The 23335-nt window shown below is 40.0% G+C and overlaps 2 protein-coding genes across 11 annotated transcripts in view; one reads left to right on the top strand and one right to left on the bottom strand.

Moving 5' to 3' along the window:
• The window catches only part of PHYHIPL (phytanoyl-CoA 2-hydroxylase interacting protein like), a 125723-nt gene extending 121184 nt beyond the window's left edge, over nucleotides 1-4539 (top strand). For all 7 annotated transcript variants that reach the window (XM_064430050.1, XM_064430051.1, XM_064430049.1 and 4 more), the window contains exon 5: nucleotides 3194-4539. In XM_064430050.1, the coding sequence (XP_064286120.1) occupies nucleotides 3194-3728 (535 nt within the window). In that variant the 3' untranslated portion in view covers nucleotides 3729-4539. The remainder of the gene's footprint in view (nucleotides 1-3193) is intronic.
• The window catches only part of FAM13C (family with sequence similarity 13 member C), a 47558-nt gene continuing 27927 nt past the window's right edge, over nucleotides 3705-23335 (bottom strand). For 3 of the 4 annotated variants that reach the window (XM_064430041.1, XM_064430043.1, XM_064430042.1), the window contains 9 exons: nucleotides 21334-21544; nucleotides 20248-20386; nucleotides 18832-18913; nucleotides 16822-17033; nucleotides 12172-12255; nucleotides 9785-9880; nucleotides 8370-8569; nucleotides 7317-7418; nucleotides 3705-6176 (listed from right to left, as the gene is read on the bottom strand). In XM_064430041.1, coding sequence (XP_064286111.1) covers nucleotides 6053-6176; nucleotides 7317-7418; nucleotides 8370-8569; nucleotides 9785-9880; nucleotides 12172-12255; nucleotides 16822-17033; nucleotides 18832-18913; nucleotides 20248-20386; nucleotides 21334-21544 — 1250 coding nt within the window. In that variant the 3' untranslated portion in view covers nucleotides 3705-6052. The remainder of the gene's footprint in view (nucleotides 6177-7316; nucleotides 7419-8369; nucleotides 8570-9784; nucleotides 9881-12171; nucleotides 12256-16821; nucleotides 17034-18831; nucleotides 18914-20247; nucleotides 20387-21333; nucleotides 21545-23335) is intronic. The other variant, XM_064430044.1, reaches the window with a different exon arrangement.

Below are 23335 nucleotides of genomic sequence, written 5' to 3'. Positions count from 1 at the left end.
AAAGCATCTGTAATCATAATTGAGAGTTTAGTAGCCAAATATTTCCACTGTACTGAGAAATTAAGAGTGAGATGACTGACAGTAGGAGTGTGCAGCAGTGTGCACAGGCGTTTGCCTGCATGTAAGAGTTCCATCTCAAATATTTGTCTCCCATGTACAACCATCCTATTTCCATGCTCAAATGCAGTTATACAGACTCTGCAAGCTGAATGTTAATTTGTAGACCATGTGAGGAGGGAGAGGGCATTATGTTTGGGCAGTGTTAAACCACCATGCTTCACCTGGAATGAAAAAACAGGATAGCTGGAGGTAGGTTCCCTGTTCTGTTGGAGACCCGGTGTGCCCTCCACACACGGTCAGAAGCATCAGGATAAGAGAAAAGCAGACTTTATGATAGAAGGAGTCAAAACTCGTGCTGCATCAGCAGGAACAGCCACACAGAGTAACCTTCTCCTGTTAGAAGAACATGGATGAGAGGTAAGCAGTGTGTTGGAAAGCTGCACCACTGACTGTGCTTCTTTAATATTCATCAGGAGATAGGGCTCTTGCTGGGCCACATAATTTCAGGTTTGTGTGAGTGTCCCACTAGTACCTGCCTAGAATGGAAAGTTTTTAAAACAACCCAAGGCAATCCAGCTTCAAAGAACAGAGTCTACTATATTTGGAAACATTCCCATTTTGTAGTCTTGGGTATCTAATTTATTCCAGGAGTGTATTGGATATTGCAGAGCATGGACTTGCTCTTGCCATTCTGTGTTTTGGAAGGATTATTTTATTGCACATAGGGACACAGCTGCAAAACTCAGTAGAAGTAGAGAATAAATTGCAGTTGTTGAGGTTCTTTGAGACCCTCATAACCACTGCTGCCATCCTGGGCTAGATACCACAGAAGGGAAATGCCTGTGCTGTTCTGATCCTCACACTGCTTTGTTTTCAGCTATGTAATCATAGTGCATCTGACTTTGTGTTCATTAGTGTTGAAAATTGCCACTGAGTGCATTTATAGCTGTGGGTTTAGCCTTGTTCTGCCAAATGTGATTCTAATTGATTGCACTCTGTCTGTTCCTCTTCTTCCCGCTAAATTCTTTCTTGGTTTGACACCAATAGAGATGGGTTTGTTTTCCCTCTGTTAGTAAGCTGGAGACAAAAACCTGTTTTACCAGGCCAGTGGGAAGCTACACTACCAGAACTGGCTGATGGTCTCCTCTTTTGATCAGAAATAGAGTAATATATACACAAAGGGTAATCCTTCCCCAGTACACCTGTCTGCGTGTTATGTTAAAAGCCCTGACCATGTGCTTCCTATTAGGGGAAATTCCTTGTCATCCCATGCCTGCCATGGTCTCTGGTGTCATCACACAGCCTGGAAAAGCTCTGGTAGCATTGGCATACAGGCAGCTGTGCTAAAGCAGCCCCTAAATGGAGGGTTGAGGTGAGCTCAGAAGGGGTGTTTGTGTCACTGCAGCTTACCTGGGCTGGGAGCACCAAAAGCAGCTCAGATTCCCCGAAAGGGCGACCTATAATTAGCCTAATTGGCCACTGGATGTCAGTATCTTGCCACAGAAATGGAACCCACTTCCTAAGACTGAAGCCTGACTTTTCAGGTTGCAGAGGTTTCAGGTGGCTATTTAAGATTATCCAACCTTTTTTTTCTTCTTTTTTTTTTCTCCCTAGTAATCTCTTCAGTCATAAAATACTAATTATACTCCCCACTCCAATCAATGTCTTATGAAATAGGGCTTGAGACAATAGGTAGTATTTGAATGGCTCAGAAGACTTCTGAAATGCATCTTAGAGTATAATAAAAATGTGCTGCTGAGGAGATTACAAATAATGAAAAAACTAATCACAGCTGGGGATATTTATGAGTTTATTCAGAGCTGTTTTGTAATGTATACGCTGAGTTTGTTTGCTTTGACTGCTACCTCCCACTTTAACCAAGCAAAACCTTCTCCCACACAGCACCATTTCACATGGACCTGTTGCAAGTTAGAAGCAGAGAGAGAACAGACTTTCTTGGCTAGTTTCCCCTTTCCTAAAAGAAGGAAAAAATAAAATAAAAGTAAAAGCAAAGCAAGAGGGGAATATAAGAATCATAATAATCTGTAGCCCCATGCAGCCTCATGCATTTTTAGTCTGTCATGTCAGTGAGTATAAAGACATTGTTATAAGGGTGCCGAGCAAATATGCTGTTTTACAGGACTTACAAAAGAGGATGGTTCCCTTTCAGGTATTATGTGGTTGCAGGTGCAGAGGGAGTCAAAGCTGCCACTGGAGCACTTGCAGAGGTGTGTGGGACACAAACACAGGGGAATGCCCTGCTAGACATAAAAATCTCAGGTGCTAAGGAATGTTAGAGGGGGTGTTTTGGAGTATTCTCCTAAATTTAGCAGCCTAATGCTGCTGAATGCAATTTGGGGATTTCAAAAATTCACTTGTTCGTTGTACATTTCTTTTCACTGGAATAAAATTGAGCTAAGTTAAAAAAAAAAAAAAGTCTTTTTTTCCCCTTAGGACTAGTGACTGCAGAAGCTGGATACCAACCAAAATGGAAACTAACCAAATTGCCTAATTCTCTGTGCCCAGCTCTGCACTGATTGAAGTCAGCAGTAGACCAATTAGACTTGAAATGATCATTTGGGGACAGAAAATACTGGCAGACAGTACATTCTTTCCTATAACCTCTCTAAAAAGCATCCTTAAGAAATAACTTTCACTGGCAGTATTCTACTACATGAACTATGTACTGCCTATACTAAAAATACATAGTAACAAACAGCATATTCAGCATATGGAGACTGACTTGCAATAGTCAACGTGTTTATTGTTAGAAATGTAGTGTAAGTAAGTCTGAACAAATCAGCTAATTAAAGACATTTGTGATTTGGGGGCTTTTCTGTTTGTGGGTTTGGTTTGGGGTTTTGGTTTGGTTTTTTTTTGCCCAGACAGCCGCCAGAAAAGGCAGGCCGGAAAAGCAGATTTTCCCCTTGAACAGGAATTGCTCTAGCTCTTCCCAAGTCTGATGGGACTTGATTTTCCTGGTCCTAAGATCCTGACACTAACCCTGTCTTTCAGTTTAATGGTTTTCCTTTGTGTCCCTTCAGTCCTGTTTCCAAACAGCATGATGTCCTAACTTTCCACTTTTTCTTTGCCATGTGTTACAAAATAAACAATGCCAGTCCTTCATTTGTAGAGAGCATCATGGGAATGCTATGCAGCCCTCTGTTAAGGATAACAGTGGCAGCCATGGCTCTCCGATCAGTGGGAAGCTGGAAGGCATCTTCTTTAGCTGCAACACTGAGTTTAACACTGGGAAGCCACCCCAAGATTCACCCTATGGAAGATACAGGTATGAGATTGCAGCTGAAAAACTCTTCAACCCAAATACTAACTTGTACTTTGGAGACTTCTACTGCATGTACACAGCCTACCACTACGTCATCCTCGTGATCGCCCCCGTGGGGTCACCAGGAGATGAGTTCTGTAAGCAGCGCCTTCCCCAGCTAAACATAAAAGATAACAAATTTCTGACCTGCGATGAAGAAGACGGGGTCATGGTTTACCATCACGCCCAGGATGTTATTTTGGAAGTAATTTACACTGATCCTGTGGATCTCTCCCTTGGCACAGTTGCTGAAATTACTGGTCACCAACTAATGAGCTTGTCTACTGCAAATGCAAAGAAAGATCCCAGCTGCAAGACCTGCAATATCAGTGTTGGACGTTAAAACCCCCCTCGTTCCTTAGGAGCCTTCAAGCCTCTGTTGCCCATGTCCATAGTCAGACAGTTCTGTCGGAAGCATGCACATGCCGCTGCCACCAAAAGCAACTACCAGTCTTCAAAACCTCCAATAGCCTTCTTAGGATCTCTTCTCTCCCTCTTTCCCTTCTGTTCCCCTGATGCTTTAAATGATTAGAAGTCCTGGATTTCTTTCTGGCAACCATTTATACCTAGATGCTGCAAAAATTGTTTTCTGTTTCTTGCCAAACATAACAAAATCCTATATAAACTGCTTTAGCAAAATAAAAATAACGGCTTATAAATGGTGTTTAAATATGCATTCATTTTAACTACTGAACAAGTACTGGGATAACTGAACAGCATGAAAGGTTGTAATTGCAGCATGATTTGAATTTCAGAGCCTAGAAATGTCAGCACTTCCAACGTGTTGTTTGACAGTGTTATTTATGTTATTTATATTAGCTAACTGAAAACAGAAACTGTGTCTTGACATAATAAATATAATAGAAAAATATTTTATTTGTACTGTTGTATAAAATATTATACAATCATATAGAATATATAGATTACATTTTAATATCAATTGTATACATGTCATTAAATCATTTTCCCTTATCAAAGATGTAGTTTGTAAACTTCAAATAGCTCTGTATCTGTTCCTGTTGCTCTAGATGACTTTAATTAAAACAGATTTATGAAGACCATTTCTGATTCATAAAAGTTAAGTTATAAATTATTAAATCAGTACACTGAAACAACAAACGGTGCAAAATAAAAAATTCCTTTTTTAGTGTTCATATTTTTTCCTCCAGACTACTTGAAGATGTGTACATCTTCCAAATCATGCCGTTACATACTTGATAAATACAAACATGGTTGGTACATAAGAGGCTTTATAAAATCAAAATCTTTTTACCAAGATAAAAAACAGGTTGCTTATACTATGTGGTCAATACAAAATGACAGGTAAAGCAAAACACTAAACATTATTCATCTGGTTCCAGTCCCTTTTTTTTTCTTTAATTCTTCTCTCTTTTCTGTCTGGGGTAGGAATTTCCCAGAATCCCTGCTTTTAATTTCTAGTACAAAACCTGCTGATAATCTTTCTATTACTAGTCCACTTTTCACATCAATGGTCTACCACAAACAGTGACAATTCTCCTTAATATTACAAAGTGTGGTGCTCTGAAAGTTAAGAAAAATGCATAACTCCAATGGAAAAATAACTTTGTATAACCTTATTTTCAGTAAACAAGAAGTCTACCAGTCCTCATCAGATAACTGTGACACTCACTTATATACCATGTACTTTATCTATCCAAAATATCTTCGCATAATGCAGTAATCTAGTCCTGTTTTTATATATATATATGTGGCAATTTATAACACAAGAAGTACTTCAACATTTTACAAAGTGCATGCGTTTGAACGAGCTTTGGTAGTTAGAGAAGCGAATGTTATAGCGTCAGGCAAACCAAAGTGCAAAGGTTAATAGAGAAATCAAAACTAGCATGTAGTTGATCTATTTACTGACTTCTAAATTCTGTGATCCAGGTCCTGTGAACTAGTGAAAAGGACAGCAGCCAGGACATTTGTTCCATCTTCTCTCAGCAACCTGTAGCTGTTTCATTTTGCCAAGCCCTTTCTCTTATTCCTGTAACACCACCAGTTCCCTTTGGCAGTCTTGTTCTGGCCTTTTCCTGCTCTGCTCCCAGCCCTGGCACTGCTTCTCCCTATGCATCTTTCTTTGAAGCCACTGGAATTGAATGGCAGCTCTGTCTTGACAGCTAGAGTATGTTCTGAGTGTTTCCTTCACTCATTCAAATCATTTATTTTAATCTAGTGAATCAGCACACTAATAGCCAACATTACTAATTAGTTATAACACATGTTAATTCTGGAAACAAACGTGTGGCACATTAGCATGTACTGAGATATACTAAAAACCTGCAGAACATTTCCTCACACTTTTGGAGCAGGTCATCAAACTGAGAATCTACATTACTTCACTGTCCTTTTAATTTCTTAACATTCTCACAGTGCACTTCAAGGCTTTTTCAAAAGGAAAAATATATACTATATTCCACTCACCCGTGCTTAATATTCTTGCATATTGCTGTCCTCTCTCATCACAGCTATTATAATTGGTAAAGTGCATCAAAAATCTCAGTGTGTCAATAATCGTGCAGCAGACCAAGACCTGTAAAATTACTTTCTCTTTTTCATTACTTGTTTGCTTGCATTTTTTTCTCTCTCCTTTTTTTTTTCTTTTTTTTTCCTAGAGAACAATATCACAGCATTGCATTCACTTCAAATTGTTTTGGAAATATCATGCTTACTGATGAGAACCTCCAGCAGCCTGATTTTGGCTTTTGTGTGCTTGTATTCAGAGTATTCCTCAGCCATTGGCACCCGATCTTCTTTCTGAGGACTCCTATAAAAGCAAATATAAGCACCATCATTTTTTATGACTAACAAGAGAAACAGTATTAAAAATTAATTCTGCAACAACTGATGAGGATTGGTTTTGTTTTTTTTACTGACTGTAAATGACTAAGATAATTTGACAGGACCAAAAAAGCTCTAATATTCAGAAATAAAGTCATATTTTAAATACTGAATTTTCATATACTAGATAACTTTTTTGACAGCTGTGGAAGTATAATTACTTGATTCTCAAGTCACTTGCAAATGGTTACCAGTTACCACCATTACCAGTGCCCGTATACACCATGGTTTTCAACAAAAATGTTTGCTAAATGAAGAGGAGGAAAAACAGAGTGAAAAATGGCCAGTATTTAATTCTGAGTAAAAAAACCCCAGTGGCTTCTGGTTTTAAAATCTGGCTGTTTACAAATGACCCAGCTGCCAAGTCTATTCCCTGCAGAGTGACATCCTCAGAAAGAGACTTTTAGCAGCCTCTCTTGAGCTCAGGGAATATCCTGTGCTGAGGTGGGTATAAACTCATTGTAGGCATGTCCTGGAAGATCCCCAGATCCTGGCTTTCCTCACAGATGACCACATCTTGAAGGAGCTAAGCAGAGAGATAGATGGACATCTCCAGAGACCAGACATCTCCAAGGTATCAGTGCTAGGATGCCCAACGGGCAGGAAGAATGATGTGCAGAACTCCATGATATCAGAAGGCTAATTAATTACTTCATTATATTATAACTATATTACACTAACAAGAACTATCACTAACTAACTAGAAAACCCCTGACTCTCTGCTCAAGAGGCCTGACACACACACACGTGGGTCCAATTGGTCAATGAATCCAAACCACCATCACCAGAATCCAATCAAGCAATCACCTCAGGTAAACACTCTCCAGAACACATCCCACATGGGCACAAACACAAGAGCAGCAAATGAGAGAAGAATTGTTTTGATCATTCTTTTCTCTGCTTTCTCTCCTGAGAAAGTGAAATCTCTGTTCAGAGAGCATGTGAATACCACATCAGGGTATTTTCCTGCCCTTAGGTGCATCCCCTTTGTCCTGCTCACCCTCACAGAGACAAACACCCCTGCCCAGGACCCAAAGGGGACAAGGAGAGGGCCCTGCTGACTTACCTTCCTGTCTGTTTGTAGAACTGCTCCTCAAACTCTCGGAGAGCCTTGCGAAGTCTCTTCTTATCAGCTCTTGTTTCTCTGAGATGTTCGAGCAGAACCGGCCTGTGGATCAGAAACAGGAACATGAAATCCCCTTGTGCTTGGGAGGGTTGTAAAGCCCTGGATTTGAGCTTCTGCTCTGGGCCCTTCCCAGGCACTGGCCAGAGCCCCAAGACATTCCGTCACCCTCCACACAACACTGTACTCCTTCCCTTTTACTGGTGTTCCAGCTAATAAAGGGAAGGCAGAGACTCTGGTCAGTGGAAGAGGAGAAGCATTCAGGACTGAGCCTTGCTACTGGCCTCAATTCCCTGTGGAATTAATAGAGTTGACAGGGTTCAGTATCTCGCAGGAGGAAATGCTGTAGCTGAATTACAGTCAACATGCAAGCCCTGCTCCTATTTGCAGCTGCTCCCAATCATTACTGTGATGCAGTGGAAATGCTAGTGGTACCCAGAAGCATAATGTTTGGAGGCCATGTTTTAGCTAGTGTTCAGAGCATAAGGGTTTAAGCAGAGAGAGAATTCTGTTGACATTTTCTCCTGGTAATTTTTTTTTTCATAATGACAAAATGCACAGAAATATATTCCCAGTATTTATAGCAAACTATTGTGCACATCGTTGAGTTACATAGAAATCTAAGTAATTTTTATTTGATCTCTATAGAGTCTAGTTAGCTTCATTTATGCATCTAAGACCTTCCAATCAAAACACAAAAGATACCATCCCCTAAGGTATGTGAACATATCTGTTCCTGGAAGGCACAAGTTACCTTTCTCTTCCTGGAGACAAAACATTGTTTGAATAAACAGCTCAAACCACCAGTGTGCTGCCCAAACAGTGAATCTCCTCTGCCTCCCCTCTCCCATAAGAAAGCACTGAATCACTCCTTTGGTATAGAATATACCTATGCAACAAATATGGCTCATATTTCTCTTAAAGGCTCATATGTCACTTACAAAGTCTACAAGAAATGTTTTTAAACATTTGGGGGGGAAAAAAGAGAGAACTTACATTGTTGCCTCATGTAAATTGGACATTGACAAGGCTGTTTGTCTGTAAACTTTCTTTTCATCCAGAGGTGAAATATGTGCAGGCTCACTCTCCTCCTGTGAATAACACAGGTGCTCTTCAACAGGGAAGCAAGACATTGGGCCAGATGATAACTCATGGCTGCTTTGAGAACGGTCTTCATCTGAGTCCTCTTCCTCCTGCTTGGGAAATGCAAAACATTATCAAATTAATTGTTTAAATTACAGTGCTTCCAGTAATAGGCTGACAACATAAAGAATTAGGATCTGACTTCCTGCATGTATTCAAAACAGAATAGATGTTTTGAAAGGTTTACCAGGTCTACCTGAGGCTGCTCACAAAGGCACTCCTGGGGTCACTGGGTTGCATTGCCACTAGGAGTAAAAAGGACAGAAGCTGGCCCTGCTCCCAAGTATCTCCAGCCAACAATTTATTTCTGTCTGTTCAAAAGCCTTTACATGTATCAAAGATTTAACTAACATTCTGTATTTATGTAAGCAATGCAGTCTGGCTGGAACTTCTACTCCTCTTATATACACATCTCCTGTATGTGTATGATATCCAGATGTTTTGGCTATAGAAAGAGTTGGAGGGAGAGATTCCACAGTTTTATAGCCACTAAGGAGACTGACATTGGTGTCTTGCTCACATTCCTCCATCCTCAGAAAAAAAGTTGAACTATCAAAACCAAGGCTTAAACATAACAACTCCACAGGGCAAAGCTCCTGACAAGTAACACTTAGGGGGAATTGCAGTGAAATTTTTCAATGAAACATCCAGGTGCAAGTGTGCCAAGCTTTGCACTGTGATTTTTCAAAGAAACTAAAGTTACATTGTCATCAAACAAGACAATAATAATTTTTAAAATTGACCTAACCCCAACTACTATTAGATTAGTATTTTTGGTAGACATGCTAATTAAATTCCAAGTAGCCAGATTCCACTGCCTTCACTCACAGTGAGACCAGTACTGTCCCATTGCACCAATATGTTATTAAAGTACTACAAATTTCATGTATGTGCTACATGGTTGATGAAAGCATTGTTGATAAGATATAAAAGTGAGATACAGTGACAGCAGAGTCCTTCGTGGACAGAGAGAGCTTTCCTTCTGTGTGGCAGAGGTTTGCCACAATGGAAAACTAATGCCAGCCTTTGAAGTCTTACCCAGCCCTCTGAAGTTCTTGCCTCAGAAACTGCTGCTGCACATTGGAACCTCTAGCATGCATGGAAGTTGAATTTTACAGAGCATTTTGAAGTATCAACACCCTGTGTTAACCAATCAGCAGGGTTTTTGGTATCAGTAGTTCTATTGTTGCAAAATGGACATACAGGTACAAATCAAGCACAGCATTTTGTATGTTTCCTTGGCATTGGATGAATTCTTTCCAACTTACAATTGTTGTGATCAAAGATGGAGCAGCCAGAAGTTTCTTGATAATTCTGTATCTGTCATAAAGAGGTTTCATGAGACTCTTTTCTTGCTTAGTTACCTAAAGAGAAATCATAACAAAACATAGCCCTCAAAAATTAAAAAATTAAAAAGTACATTTAAAAGATTCTAATTTTCTCCTGTAAAGCTGAGAAAGGTATTAGAAGAGTATGAGCAGATGTGTATTTTGCTTCAATAGATATTCCATGGGAACTGTAATATAATTGATGCAATTTCTAAAAAGGAAAATGGCAATCAATTTTCTAATGGAGAATACTTTGTACGGCTTCCTCACTTTCTTGAGCCACACTGCCCAGGCAGAGGGCAAATTATTCTCTCTCTGAGGCTGCTGCTAGAGCAGGAGTTCAGGTGTGCTGCTGCTGTGCCTTGCACTGCCAGCTCAGCTCCTGAGCTGTGATGGCAGCAGCAGGAATGGCACAGCCTGCCTGGGACAAGGCACTCACTGGCCCGGTGGGATGGAGAGCACCAAGAACACGGCTCTGCAGCCTGCACATGGAGCTGCCTCTGTGCAGGATTGCTGCCTGCATCCCTCACCAGAGCTGCCTTCCACAACGGGGATTTACCATCTGTTCATCTGCTTTGTTCTTGGTCTTTCATGAGCACTTGGAGCATTGATTTGGAAGAGAATATGATTTTAAATCAGGTGCTAAGTGCCTGATCCCGCCACAAAAGTTCACAAATACAACAATACACCTTAGGGAAACTAGCTGTGCACTTGATTGACTTACTGCATTAAGGGGAAAAAAAAAAAAGCAACAAGCAAATTCCACAAGGGAAAAAACCCCAAAATCAAGACAAACCACCTCTCTGCCCCGCACAACAGCCAACCAATCACACCATGCCACCACACCCCTACACCCTGAAATAACATTCTTCTCAGTGGTAAAAAGTCCAAACAGAGTCATTTGCTCCCTAGTCCAGCATCAGCCTCTGCTCATCAGCTCCCACACCTATGAGCACTCCCTGGTGCAATTTCACTGATTTTTGGCAGTGCAGAGAGGCCCAGGTGCACCCGCTCAGATGAGTGAGCACATGGCAGGTGTGAAGAGACAGTGGCTGATGGCACAGGAAATAGTCCAGAGCTGCTCAGACAGGCAAATGCCTGGTCAGCAGGAGCAGGGGGGACAGTAGACAATCACAGGCTGGTGACACTGCACGCATCTGGCTGATGGATGCTTAGGGACCACTTCTAGAGCCACCCTTCACTGTGGAACGTCAGGGCTTGCCTATCCCACTTCTCTTCCCCAGGCATCATCTTCCATTTGACTACAACACATAAGAGCTCCAGGGAATGCCAAACAAGCCAGAAGAGGTAATTTTTTTTGCTTTAAACCTGGTCAGTGGTCTCTCTGTCTGGCCTTGTCAGGTAATTCTGGATAAAGATGGTGCTGAGCCATACCAGACATCAGCAGGGCAAACATCAGCCCCAGCACACTGCACTGTTTCAAGGCTGCTGTTACAGAGCTGCCTCACCCCTCAGAACACCCTCTCTGAATCCTGTGCTACAAGGCACCCTGTTATTCTCTTTCTTATCTCTGAATTACCTCTACATTGCACTAATAATTTCTTTTTTTGTTTTCTTTCTCAGGAAATAGAATTTCTTCATACCCTTCTTGCATACTTACTCCATCCCTCAGCACTCATTCCAAGCCCAAAGAAGATGAACAAAAAATGAGGTCAGAATCAGATCATAATTTTAACAGCTGGCATTTTTTTAGACAAACAGAGGTGCAAGTTCCCTTTACCACAACAACTACTAGCCAGAAACAGACATTCACAAGAATACAGACATTGATATCAAAAGAAATTCTTCAGCTGTGTCAACAAATTTTCAAATCATCATCTCACCAATTGTGGCATTTTTTTGTTTATACCTACATTCAGAAATGAAGTCCCTTGAAAAGATTTTAAGGAATAGTTTAAGTCCTGTTGTGTAGTAAAGGAAAACACATTCGACAGATCAGGTAATTTTATAGTTCATATCTCAGATGGTGCCCTATATAAAACCTTCCTCAGCTGATAAGCCTTCCATCATACATGATAGCAGAGCCAAGGCTGCTGTGAATATATAATCTTCCAATTTAATCCTCAAATCTTGTATTTCCCAATCATAGATAGATACAGAGCCACTTTTTATTTTACTTTAATTTCTAACATATAAACCAAATTCATCACTCTCAGGAAATAACATTTATATCTGAAAATTAGTTTGAAATAACTAAAATTATGTTAATTGTGTAAAATTCATTTAAATATATTTAATATACCAAAAATATTGGTGAGAGAAGTTAGATAATTTTTAATTTACCTATCTTTCCATGGCATACTTACAGGTTGTCCATGAATACTCTCAAAATATAGTAGACATTTCTGAAGATTGATTTTTTCCAAAGCCATTTGCTTTTTTGTCATATCCTATTTAAAAAAGTTATTTATAAGATTGTGAGTCAGGATTTCATGACAAGGGTACAGGTACATATCTGTTTAATAATCTCTTCTTCCCAGATAAACATTAATAATGAATTCTATTTCTGTCTGCACTGAGGTCAATGGGGACATGGCATTAACTTAGCAAGAACAGAGTCCAAAATTACACTACATATATATTAAGTATGTTTAGTTGTAAAAAATTAGAACAACCAACATTCGAGACAAAATACTCAGAAAGCTGAAAAAATGCATAGAGAGCATTCCTCAACTTTTTAATTATTCATCAAGAAAGAGAAATAGATTTGCCTTGGCTGGTAAGTGATGTAGAACATAGGGATCTAGCAATTCAACCCAACCTGTAATGGTAACTTATTTCTGTTCAAAGACTGCAGTATGAATCACTGGTACCAAAGGAGCGCTGATTTTGCAGTGTTGGTGAACAGTCAGTGTTTGTCCAGGTGTGTGCTGTGGGGAGCACACCGTGTAACAGGTATTTGTCTCCTCCCTTGCCCCAGCCAGACCTGCTCCTGACAGTTGCATATTTTCACCTGGGCCAGAACACCAAGGAGCACACAAAGTGAATGTCACTTCCCACAGTCTGTGCCAGGACACAGCAGAGCCACTGGAGTCAGGGCCAGGTGTTCCCAGGTGTGGGGAGATGAAGTCGTGTCAAGAACCAGGGGCTTGGGGCACACACAGGGGATTTCTGCAGAAAGCTGATGACAAGGGGGCTTGTAGTGGTAACTAAGAAATTACTACTAATTAGACCCTACCTTTCAAAATAAATCAACCTTGAAGAAGTGACACTCTTCTAATATCAGAGCACCTTGCTATTAACTTCAACAGGAGAAAGACATTTTTTCTTTGATGTTCAAATGTAAAAACAGCGCAGAGCCATTAATCAGAACTGCTAATCACATTTTCCTAAAAGGTCTGCATGAGTTAATCACTCTAAAATCATCTGTCATTCATGTTAAGAGATGAGCTGCTAACTAGAATGCAGGAATATTATAAACCAGCTAATTTGTTTATTTATAGCTATTTCTGCAATTAATATAAGGTTAATTCTTTCCAAAACTATTAAGCCTGGAGCAGCTGAGTGGTTAGGAAGAAATGGGGTGATCATTAATATTGATTTTACACAAGAGAAACGATCTCAGGAGGGCTTAGCATTTGAGCCTATTTCATTAGCTCATTTTATTAGCAATCTCAAGACAGGTTGGTATTCAGCTAAGTTTGAAATAGCTGATAATTTCAAAATGAGAGAAGGCAGCTGCAGCCACAAACTACAGAATTGTCTGAGACATCTTAGGACTGTAGGCTACGTACAGCAGCAGGAGATTCAATGCTAATTAAATAGAAACACTGCTTCATAGCCAAGGAGAATATGAACTGAAGTGGGTCAATGATGAGAAGACAGATACATAAAGGGAGCCAGTCTGAGAAAAGCCTTGGGGGACAGGCTGCAAACATTCATACAAAAGGCAAAAGTTATTTGCGACATATAAAGAAAGAAAAGGGGGACTCCACCTAAAGATAAGGTAGTAGTTTGGTTTTCATGACTTGGAACAGAGGCACACAAAATGTTGTGTACAGTTATTTTCCTTACTAGTCTGTTCTGTTCCCTGCATGCTTGTGCCTTCAAGCTCGCTGTTGTTTTTCCAGACAGAAAATACCAGCTGGGGACAGAAGGACAGACAGTCCAGTGAGGGCTGGGCCTGCCCAGAGCCTGTCAAAGGCAGTGCTTTGTTTCCATGCAGGCACAGAGTCAGGTTCCCAGGGCCTTGGTCTGCCTCTTGGGGATGTGTGGTGGCTCATTACAAAGCAGCATTTAACACAAGCTTAGAAATAAAAAGTATAAAGAAAGGCAACAAGTGACATGACACCTCCATAGAGCAGTGCCAGCTCCCATCAGGCCAGCTCCAGCCCCACTCCTCTGGGAAAGGCTGTGAGCCAGACCTGGGCAGCACAGGGCTGCTGCTCCCCCAGGGCACTGAGGCAGTCACAGCCCCAGCCACCCAACACTCACTTTGGATTCCAGCTTGGGATGGGGTCTTGGATTTGCTTTTTGGGAGATTTGGTGCAGCTTTTTCAGTAGTGTTATTAAAATATGTTATTTGCCTTTTATCTCTTGAACTCCTACATTCATGCTCTTAATCTTTACCTTTTTCTAAAGCCTTGTACCTAAAGCCAAGGTGAGCTATTTATTGCATAAATTACCATCTCCCAGTAATATACTGGGAGGTAGTATTTTATGTAATACAAACAATGACAGCTGGCCACCCTTTTGTGGGCTACTGAGCCATGCACATGCCAACCCAAATTTTCTCTATGCCTTCTCATTCAATAACTTTACTCACAGGCTTTTTTGCAGGAGGAGTGTTTGGTTCTGAAAACCATATTTTGCTGTTTTCTATTCAGATCTTGTGGTCTGTGCTTTTTAGACATACTGGGATTTTATCCTGCACCTTTCTAAGGACACACATGCTCTCATTTGTATTTCAGCAGGGCTTTAGAGGTTTTCCACAGTGAACTTCAGGGGAGAACTTGGCAGGCTTTTATGGAAATGCTGTCTTTGGCCAAAATAACTAAATACCCCAAAAAAGAAACATTAGCTGCTACTTAATTTACTATTAATCTAGCTCAGATTCTAGTGCAGGATCTAAATGTTGTATAGAAAACAAAATGTTGCAGATAAAATATATCTACAGTAACACCAAAGTTGTTTGTAGCTGAAATGAAGCCTTTGATCTTTGCTGTTACCACAGACATCCTTGATTCATTTTGCATCATCGGTGCCACAACCTCATTCTCCCTCAAAAGTCCAGGATGACTCATAATCAAAATCCAATCTTTTTTTAATGTTACACTTTGGGAGCTACTAAAAATATATCATTTTGGAATAGATCAATTTGATTTCATGTTATTCCTGCTCAAACCTCTGTTCCCAGCAGTTTTGATAACTATTACCAAGCACCTTTGCTAACAGATGGTTTTTAAAACACAAGTTCTCTCCACAAGAAAACAGAAAATTAAAAAGTTTGTTTTTTAAAAAAATTGAAAATATTGTCATGTGCAAACACTTAATTTACATTATTTCCTTGTTTGTGAAAATATTTCAAGCCCTCACTGCCATTTCCTAAATTTCAAAAGTTCTTTTGGAAAATTAGGGGAAGTCCAAAAAATTGAAAAATGAGTGGGACAGATACCCCCACCCAACTTACTTTTATAAGTTTTTTTGGAGTGGGTTTCATAACAGACATCTGTTTGCGGTCATCTGATCTCAACAAATCAAAAAAAATTAATGACTGTAAATATTATCCTACAGTCTGCACTGTTAGGATTTTAGAGCTATGTACAAAATAGCATAGTTTTGTTGCCTTTTTTTTTGTTTGTTTTCTGGTTATGAAACCCTTTTTCCATTTCATTTTTCTTTCTAAAAAAGTAGCAGATAAAAAGAAACAATTAAAAAATCAGTCATGTATGCAGTGCCCAAGATCTGAGTAGCATGGCATTGTTATGCACTGTTCTGGTTTTTATATAGCAACTAGTTGTTTGAGAACCAAGAATAGAAACAAAACAAAAATTAAAAATTATCTCTGCTGGGTACTCTCTGCTACTGAAACCCACCCAGAATAATTTCTTAGTTCTCACATAGTTTAGCATTTAGTTCTTCACCCTCTCACCCCCTTTAGCTTTTTAATTAATCACCCAAAGTCTAAATGTCACTGTCAACACTTAGATTTTAGGTACCTTTGAGGGCAGGATTTATTGTCCTGCTTGGCTGTAATAGCATCACAACAGCACCATCCTCTGACAGCAAAACCAGCCCCCAGAAGAGTGGGGGTTTGGGTGGTACACATTGTTTTAGAGAACCCTATATTGTGCCAGGAATGTGAAGGCACAGCAAAAATTTAATATGTGTACTAGTTTTAAAACAAAAGCTGATTTCGTAGCCAAGCAATCGTGTTCCATGGAATATTGCCCCTACATTCAGAAGAGTAATTGAGAACATGGAGGAGGAAGAGGCAGGACCAGCACAAATGTACAAGGTGGAGAGCAAAGCAGTCTGGATGGTTGTGCTGTCCCTGTCACCTCAGTGCATGCTACTGACTCAGCAGAGGCTTTCAGCATTTCTCAGTTGAGAGGGGATCTTTATCATCAAAATACCTTCAGGAGTGTTTTTAGTCACAGTTTCTGTGGACTCAAGGTGCTTGTGCTGCACCGTCTTCAGTACACCAGGTATGCAGTTCTGGGCAAACAGCCTCAAGTCAGCAGGTTCCTGCACTGCCTGGCAAACAGTTTCACAAGTGCATCTCTGAGCAGAAAATGCTTAGCACTGCTTGAAAAAGCCTTCTGCACCTGAGCAATTCTTCTCAGAAGAGTCACTTCTGGAAACTGCACTAGAGCTCCCACCTCACTAGAGAGAAAATGCACTGCAGTGCCAGCAGACAGAGGATGTGCACCCCCTGGCACACCCTGAGCCAGCCACACACCAACATCTGCCTCAGGTGACAGAGTTCTGAGGGAACAGCCATGCTTCTTAAATACCTTAATAGTCTCAGGCAGGTTGAAGTGCTGTCTTTTCTCCTTTAGTCGTCTCAGCACACTGTCCATGGTTTCCTCCACTGAGGGAGCTGGCTCCATGCTTGTGGCCTCCTGTGTGCCAGCCTCTTTAGAGGTGCCACTGCCTTCACAGTGCTCATTTCTTTGGGGCCCTGTGGAGGTACAGCTCTGCTCTTCTGACATTCTCAGTTTCAGCTCTGAAAGGTAAATTGCATGGCAAGTAAACAGATTAGAAGTATTTGCAAAGGAGTTTCCTCTGACACTACTAGGGAAAAAAAACCCCAAAACTTTCCTACTCCTTGCTAAGAATTATTATCATACCACAGGCACATAGGAAAGTAATTCTGCTTCACTTTAATGTGTAACATCTTTTGCTTCCTGGAGCAATTTAAACTGTCCCTCTCCCTTCCAGAGGCCACCCTGCCATGCCAACACAGCTGCTCAAGTGATCCTCACAAGGAGAAGCAGCCACTTTCTTAAATGCCTTCCCTTGGCAGAAGAGCACCTGAGCACCCAGCAGAAGACAGAAGCTTCCCAGTCAGCAGCCTGCCTGGATGTGATAAAGCATGTGACTCTATTGTCTTGACACCAAGCCAAAGCCCCTGGAGCTCCAGGGACCTGCACAGAGCAGCAAGGAAATTGAATTAAACTCTGAATTAGCTCCCATAAAACCTGATTTTGTTCCAAGCATATGCCTGTCTGGTGAAGGACCTTGGGCAAGGCAGGAGATTGATGTGTCCAACTGTGTTAAATTTGTTGAAATCCACACAGAAACAGTAACACAATTTTTTAGCTGTGACAGTCTGAGGATAGAGGCCAGCTTTATGGAAAAGCCAGCAATTTTTGGTAAACCCATAGAGCTAGAAAGGATAGACAACCCTTGCAAATTTGAAGAAAGATCTACAAACATCTGAGTGTTTTCCATTTCAATTGTTCTTGGCATGTGAACCTCATGAATCTGGCTTCATCTAAAAGCAGTGCCATTATTCAGGATAATAAAAATTAAGGGTTGTCACAGGATTGAGGCATTTGGGGTGTGAAGGTGAGGCTGATCTTTGCAACCTAGACCCTCAAGACAGGAAGTTGAGTCAGAGATATGATTTTCAGAGAAGTAACCATGCAGATTGGCCTTTTCTTTGCATTTGCCCTTCCTGGATTTGCAACACAGAGTTCAAGGGGAAATAATAATAGTAATCATCATCATCTAGTAGTCAAACAGGACAGTACTCAAGTGAGTAAATTTCTTCTGGAAATTCTCCAAGATAAGTTTCTAATTCTTTATTTACCACATTCACATCCTCTATATCTACATTATTAACTACATCCAGAACAGAGATGAAAGATAACACTACAATTTATTTAGTAGTGAAAATCCATTTATAACAGGGAAAAAAAAAAAGGATTTAGAGAAATTATAAATAGCCTTCAAAAAAATCAATCAGTCTTGGCTACAGACTCCCCAAGGGAAAGCATCTGATACACCCACAAACGTAATGGAGTGGTATGCAGACAGTCAAGGTCAAAACCTGACCCTCAAGGCCAAATTTATTGTCAAGGAAAGATCTGTTTTTATGATCAAATTAAATTACATCCTTAGAGATGTGTATCCTCAGTCCTAAAGAAACATTTTCACCTACATTTTTGCTATTACAAGGAAACTTTTACTTCTGTGTTTTAGACCCTCGTGAAAGTGCTCAGAACAGCATTGCCTTTTGCACGAATGTTTATAGTGATGAGGGAGAGACGATGGCTTTCCCCCCCTTCCCCTTTCTAGCCTTGGTATGAAGGTTGAACTGGCTCACTTTAATCCCTGCTTTCAGGAATCAAGGCAAGTCATATCACAACATATCTTTCTTGCCATTGGGAGACTTACTGCCACACACTGTGAAAAATAAGCAGAGCCGTGAGGTTAGAAAAGTGACTTCAAAAGGTTCCAGGTACACTCCCACTTCCAAAAGCCTCAGCAGCAAAGGGACACAACACTCTATTATGTACCTTTGAGCTGCTTCCGACCTTTGGCCAGAGCATTCATCCACTTCAGAACTTCAGGATTGGAAGTCTTGTCACCATGAGAAGGCTGAATGCAAAGGAAAAGGTAAAGAATGTAAAGAAAGAGAAGGAACTGGCAGTTAAAGGATCAAACAGATAAAACCCTCCCCACCCCCAGTGCGCTACAAAATGTCCCCAGTTCTGACTGCACTCTATCAGAGCCATGCAGAGCATCTGGCTTGATCATGGCATTCATTTGTCATGGCTTATCTCTCCCCATTGTGACACAGTGCCACAAGGATCTGAGTGTTGCGTCTCTGATCCCAAAAAGCACAGCAATGAACGTTTCAGCCTCTGACTAATTAGATAAATAACTTCAGTGACTTCAAAAGGATTGAGCGAATACCTAATTTTAGTCAAGTTCCTAAGTGATTTCCAGGATGGTAACTGAAGCTCTCTGTCCTCTGCAGGAATAAGCTCTTACTTTAAGACAGGGATTCTCTTGGGAAACAGCATTTTCAGAATTTCAACTGACCTGCTTAATTAATCAAATGAAAAATCCTGTGCAAGAGTGATTTCAAAAGAAACAAACAACAAAGGCTTCGTAGATCAGGGGTTATTTTGCATCTAGAAATTGTCTGTGAATTAAAGTGAATTTACACTGAATCTTCAAAACTCAGATATGTAAAATTGCAAAACAGTTTTGTAAAATAATGCTCCTGAAATAATTTCTGTTCTGGCCATAGTGTGAGGGTTGTTTAGGTATGAAATTGTTCTCCTAGGAGCATATGACGCCCACAGATTCAAACAGCGCACAAGGTTATGGTTTCAGCCATTAATGGGATTAAAAGGTAATATATCCTTTTCTTAATTTTAATATAGTCAGAAAATGTCACAAACTTCCCTGTTTTGTGTTGTACACCTCCTTAGCATCAGGTACATTTTGATATTTTTATACTGCACAATTCCCAGCACAGCACTCACCACTGACCTCAAACAACCCCCACAAGTTTTATTTCTCTGATTTTTGCCATCAGCTTGTACAGAGCCCCAGGCTTTGGAGGTTCATAGGAGCCTGCCTGAATGAAGGGATCTGCACAGCAGAACAAGTTTCCAGGCAAATGACTCCTACAAAGCAAATAAGTAGCTTTTCACCTTTTGCACCATTTTGTTTCACAAGCCTGTCAGCCATGTTTCACTGATTCTTCTCAAATATGGATATTTTGCTACAAAGGTAATCCAAAGAAAATGCAGTCTCAGATCTACTACATACACTGAAAGGTGATGAAAAGCTATTCACTGAAGTTTTTCCTATTTCATTTTACCAGAAATACCCTATCTGACATTGTTTTAAATAAGTTTAAATACACTGGGATTCTTGCCTCCCTCTTGGAGTATTTACCTTTTCAATTCTTGTCTTACCAGGTATTTTTTTTCTTGCTCAAACTTTTCTTCATACTTCCTAATTTTTCTCTTGAGGCTCTGAAGATGCTTGGTAAGCTGAGTTACTGTCTGTGGTTCTTTGCAGTCTTCACAGCTACACCTGGAAGAACTTCTTGGCCTGCAAAAGCCAAAAGCAGAGTTGTGGGATCTAAGAGCTGGCTATAATGGACCATGCCTTGTTTTCAGACACACTTAACATTTTAGAATTCATGGCTATTCTGTTCTTTCACTGGCTAGAGACAGCTTAGTTTTACAAAGTAAGCATAAAATAATTGCTTTTGCTTGAAGGTACCCCTAGAGTATTCTAATGGGTTCACCATCTGTCTTACATTCTCTCTTTTTTTTAAATTAATCATGGGATTTCTGAATATATTTTTAAAAATTAATCTAGTAGGCAAAAGCCTGATCCAGTATTTACATTTAACACCCACACCTTTATTCAAAATCTTGCAAGTATAACAGGAGACTGTGGTGACGTGATTTGTAAAAGTAAGCTCAGTTTTTCATTACTGGAAATAAACATTATCATTTGGAAGACAGTTCAGTTTCTGATTATTTACAGTTGCAAGTCAATAGAGCTGATTATTATCCATATGCAGCTGAAGCTAAAGCTCTGTATATAAGCTTTAAGAAAGTTTGATTTCTCTCCAAACTCACAGCTTGGTTTCTGGAAATCACATACATGGACTGTTCATATGCTTTATGTCACTGTCACCCCTCATCAGTGACTCAAGCTACAGCTCAATTACAGCTGAATTTTTTAGTATTAAACCTAGAGAGCCCTCTCTATCTTGTGCTCATTCATCATTCTAATTACTAACATTTAAAACTGTCCTTGCTAACTATAATTACAAAGACTTCAAAAAAATATTGTACACTGTTATGACTGAGGAAACACTAGTTCCTATTTCTGGTGTTGCAAATTACCCATTTCAAAATATGCCACAATACAAACACTTGCTTTTTATGACATAGCAACAACTGACAAAACCCACGAAGAGTCAAAGGTTGTGAATTGCAGAAAAAGTCTTAAAAATACATAAGACTTAAAATAGATTTTCTTACATCATGAAAGGTTGAGCACTTGGTGGAGAAGGGGCAGACTCTGTGTCTAGATTGAATCTCTGGCTTTGGCTAAAGATAGAGCAGCGTGGTGACAGGAGGGGATTGTCTCCATCTGTGATGTGATACAGCAGTCGGCTGGTCCCGAGGGAGTGATGCTCCTGTGGGCTGCTCTCCATGTCATTCTGCCAGTCCCTGTGGGCTGGCACAGGCTCTGGAAAGAAAGTATAAATCACTGTGGACTGAGGGTCACTCACTTAGGGTACAGCTACCTAGCTCAATAAAAGTTTGTGCCCACAGAAGTATTCCAAGCATAAGTATTCAAAGTGAACAGCAAACAGATCAACAAAGTGTCGCATGCAGGGTGGACACAGCACTGAGGATGAGAAAATAGAAGCACTGCCACTGGTTTCACATAAACCCTTTCGGGGTTCCACAGGAGGAGGTGGATGGGTGTATTTATAAACTATGAAGTAAAGATGGACAGTTTCCCAGAGCAGAAGCATTACTTGTATTTTCATAGATCTGTTTGCTTTTAAAAGCCACTTTCCTGAAGAAGATGATGACTGCCTACAATAAGTTTAATTTTGTGATTTTTCATTGGTGAAGAGAAAGAAAGGTCAAAAATATAATATAATATGTAATAACCTCCAGGGCTGCTAGTAGCATCCTGCAGGATTTTGTTGGGTTACAGTAACATACCCTTGGCTCAAAGAACACAAGATATGAAAATAACAGCCACCACCAAGAACATTCGGTTTATTTATTCAAGGTCATGGGCAGTGGCTGCTCCTTGAAGGAGTTATGCTTGTGGTACTGTGTTAACAATGCTCTGGACTGTAAATGCAAACCTCACCACAGCTGCCTTAAAAGATAAAATTAGTTCTATAGCAATGGCCAAGTTAGAAAAAGTAGGAATTGATGAACCTCATCACACTGGTTCTGCTTAAGGGTAGCATGGAAAATAATGGCACATTACAGGGCCTGCCTAGGGAACATCAGGGGTTCATCTTCCTGTACTCTACTTGAGTCCATTGAAGGGAAAATTCAGTACTAAATCTTCTTCCTCACCCTGAGTAGTTGAAATGGATGAGGATGATCTAACCTGATTTTTGCTATCAGATACTATATTTTTGCTATCAGATGATTGGGATTTAATGTAGATTATACTTTCTAGGGAGAAGCTCCACAATCTCATAAAAGTTCTTGCCCAACATTTTTTTTCTCTCTTGCTTTATTAAAGCAAAGTTTGTGCTCTGACTCAGGTTCCCCTACAGAAGTTTCCACAGTACATTATATTTTGCACCAGCTACATTATTTTTTTTTCTAAGTCCATTCATATATACAGCTTTTTAATTAGTATCTATTATTTTGCATTTCCAGGCAGCAAGTGTCAATTCTAATCAGTATTATATTTGCCATATGTCATGCATTCTAATACATTTCACAGAATCTTTTTATTCAATGGAATTCTAAAACTGCACTGAAAAACAACTGTACATGAGTTTGCTCACAGAAGAACTGGCAGGTTTAGGTAAATTTGTTTACCTTCACTTTCAATTTTCTGCTTTGCACATGGGACATCACATTCCCATGCTGAGTACTTTTTTCAGGATTTGAAATGAACCTTTGTAGTACATTTTATTTGTCCTCTTCCCAATAAATACCAAAACTCCAAATCCCTATTGCTACACCGTGACAGTGGTGAAAAACCAGGTCTGAATGGCACTCTTCAAAAAAAACCTATATTTCTCTAAGAAATAGTAATTACCATGGCTTAAATATCATTTTATTGGACACTATCCAACTGCTTTTGCTTTACAAATAACAAAAAAATCCTAATCACAGTTTAGTCTGTCAAGCAAAAGTTCCATGACTCTTGTATTTATAAGCTCATCTATACTCTTACCAGCATCATCAATTATAATTACATTAAGCATTTTCACAATGAGACAACATAGCTGATTGTGAATTCTAACCTTGCATCCTTCCTCTAAGAACTTCA

Source organism: Passer domesticus, chromosome 8, assembly GCF_036417665.1.
Source record: "Passer domesticus isolate bPasDom1 chromosome 8, bPasDom1.hap1, whole genome shotgun sequence".
NCBI lineage: Eukaryota > Metazoa > Chordata > Aves > Passeriformes > Passeridae > Passer > Passer domesticus.
Note: the sequence above shows the minus strand (reverse complement) of the source record. Positions and strands in the feature narration are given on the sequence as shown.